This window comes from Otolemur garnettii, unplaced genomic scaffold, assembly GCF_000181295.1.
Source record: "Otolemur garnettii isolate 467f Iridium unplaced genomic scaffold, OtoGar3 scaffold00017, whole genome shotgun sequence".
NCBI classification, from domain to species: Eukaryota; Metazoa; Chordata; class Mammalia; order Primates; family Galagidae; genus Otolemur; species Otolemur garnettii.
The window spans coordinates 7,850,394-7,851,244 of NW_003852412.1; the positions used below are offsets into that span (position 1 = coordinate 7,850,394).

At 73.8% G+C, this 851-nt stretch overlaps 1 protein-coding gene across 1 annotated transcript; it reads right to left on the minus strand.

Moving 5' to 3' along the window:
• Window positions 1-5: 5 nt before the first annotated feature.
• Window positions 6-623, minus strand: FOXD1 (forkhead box D1; the record flags this gene model as incomplete). Its single annotated transcript, XM_003786005.2, has 1 exon — window positions 6-623. A coding segment is annotated over exon 1 (618 nt), but the record flags the coding sequence as incomplete, so codon positions are not given.
• Window positions 624-851: the final 228 nt, after the last annotated feature.

Sequence of the window (851 nt, forward strand, 5' to 3'; positions counted from 1 at the left end):
GTCCAGTAGTTGCCCTTGCCCGGGTTGCCCGGCTCGCGGGGGATCTTGACGAAGCAGTCGTTGAGCGAGAGGTTGTGGCGGATGCTGTTCTGCCAGGCGGGGAACTTCGCCCGGTAGTAGGGGAAGCGGTCGCTGATGAACTCGCAGATCTCGCTCAGCGTCAGGCGCTTCTTGGGGCTCTGCAGGATGGCCATGGTGATGAGCGCGATGTACGAGTAGGGCGGCTTCACCAGCGGGTTCTTGGCTCCTCCGCCCGCGCTCCCGCCGCTGCCGCCGCCTCCTGCGCCCGCGCCCGCGCTGCCGCCCCCTCCGGCTCCGGCCCCCGCCGCGGGAGCTGGACCTGGGGGGACCGGGGAGCCCCCTGCTCGCGGCGCCAGCAGGATGTCATCGTCGTCCTCCTCCTCCTCCAGATCCTCCAGCTCGTCCTCCCCGGCGTACGAGCGCCGCCGCCGCCGCCGCCGCCGCTGCTGCTGCGCGGGGCCAGCCCTCCGGGGCCCGCCACCGCCGCCCTCGTCGTCGTCCTCCTCTTCCTCGTCGTCTTCGTCCTCGCCCTCCCCCACCACGTCGATGTCTGTCTCCTCCGCGAGGCCGGAGGCATCGGACATCTCCGTGCTCAGGGTCATAGCTGTGGCACCGCGGCGGCGGGGCGGCGCATGGGGGCGCCGGGCTCCGGGCTCCCTCCGCTCCCCAGCCCGGGTCCCGGGCAGCGGGCCGGGCCCGGGGGCGCCACGCTGGTGGCGCAGCCGCTACCTGAGCGTCGCGGGGCTGCCGAGCCGCGGCGGAGTCTCGCGCTGCGACTTTGTAACTCTGGCGGCGCCGCCGAAGCCCTGAGGTTTCTGCGCTCCGGGGGC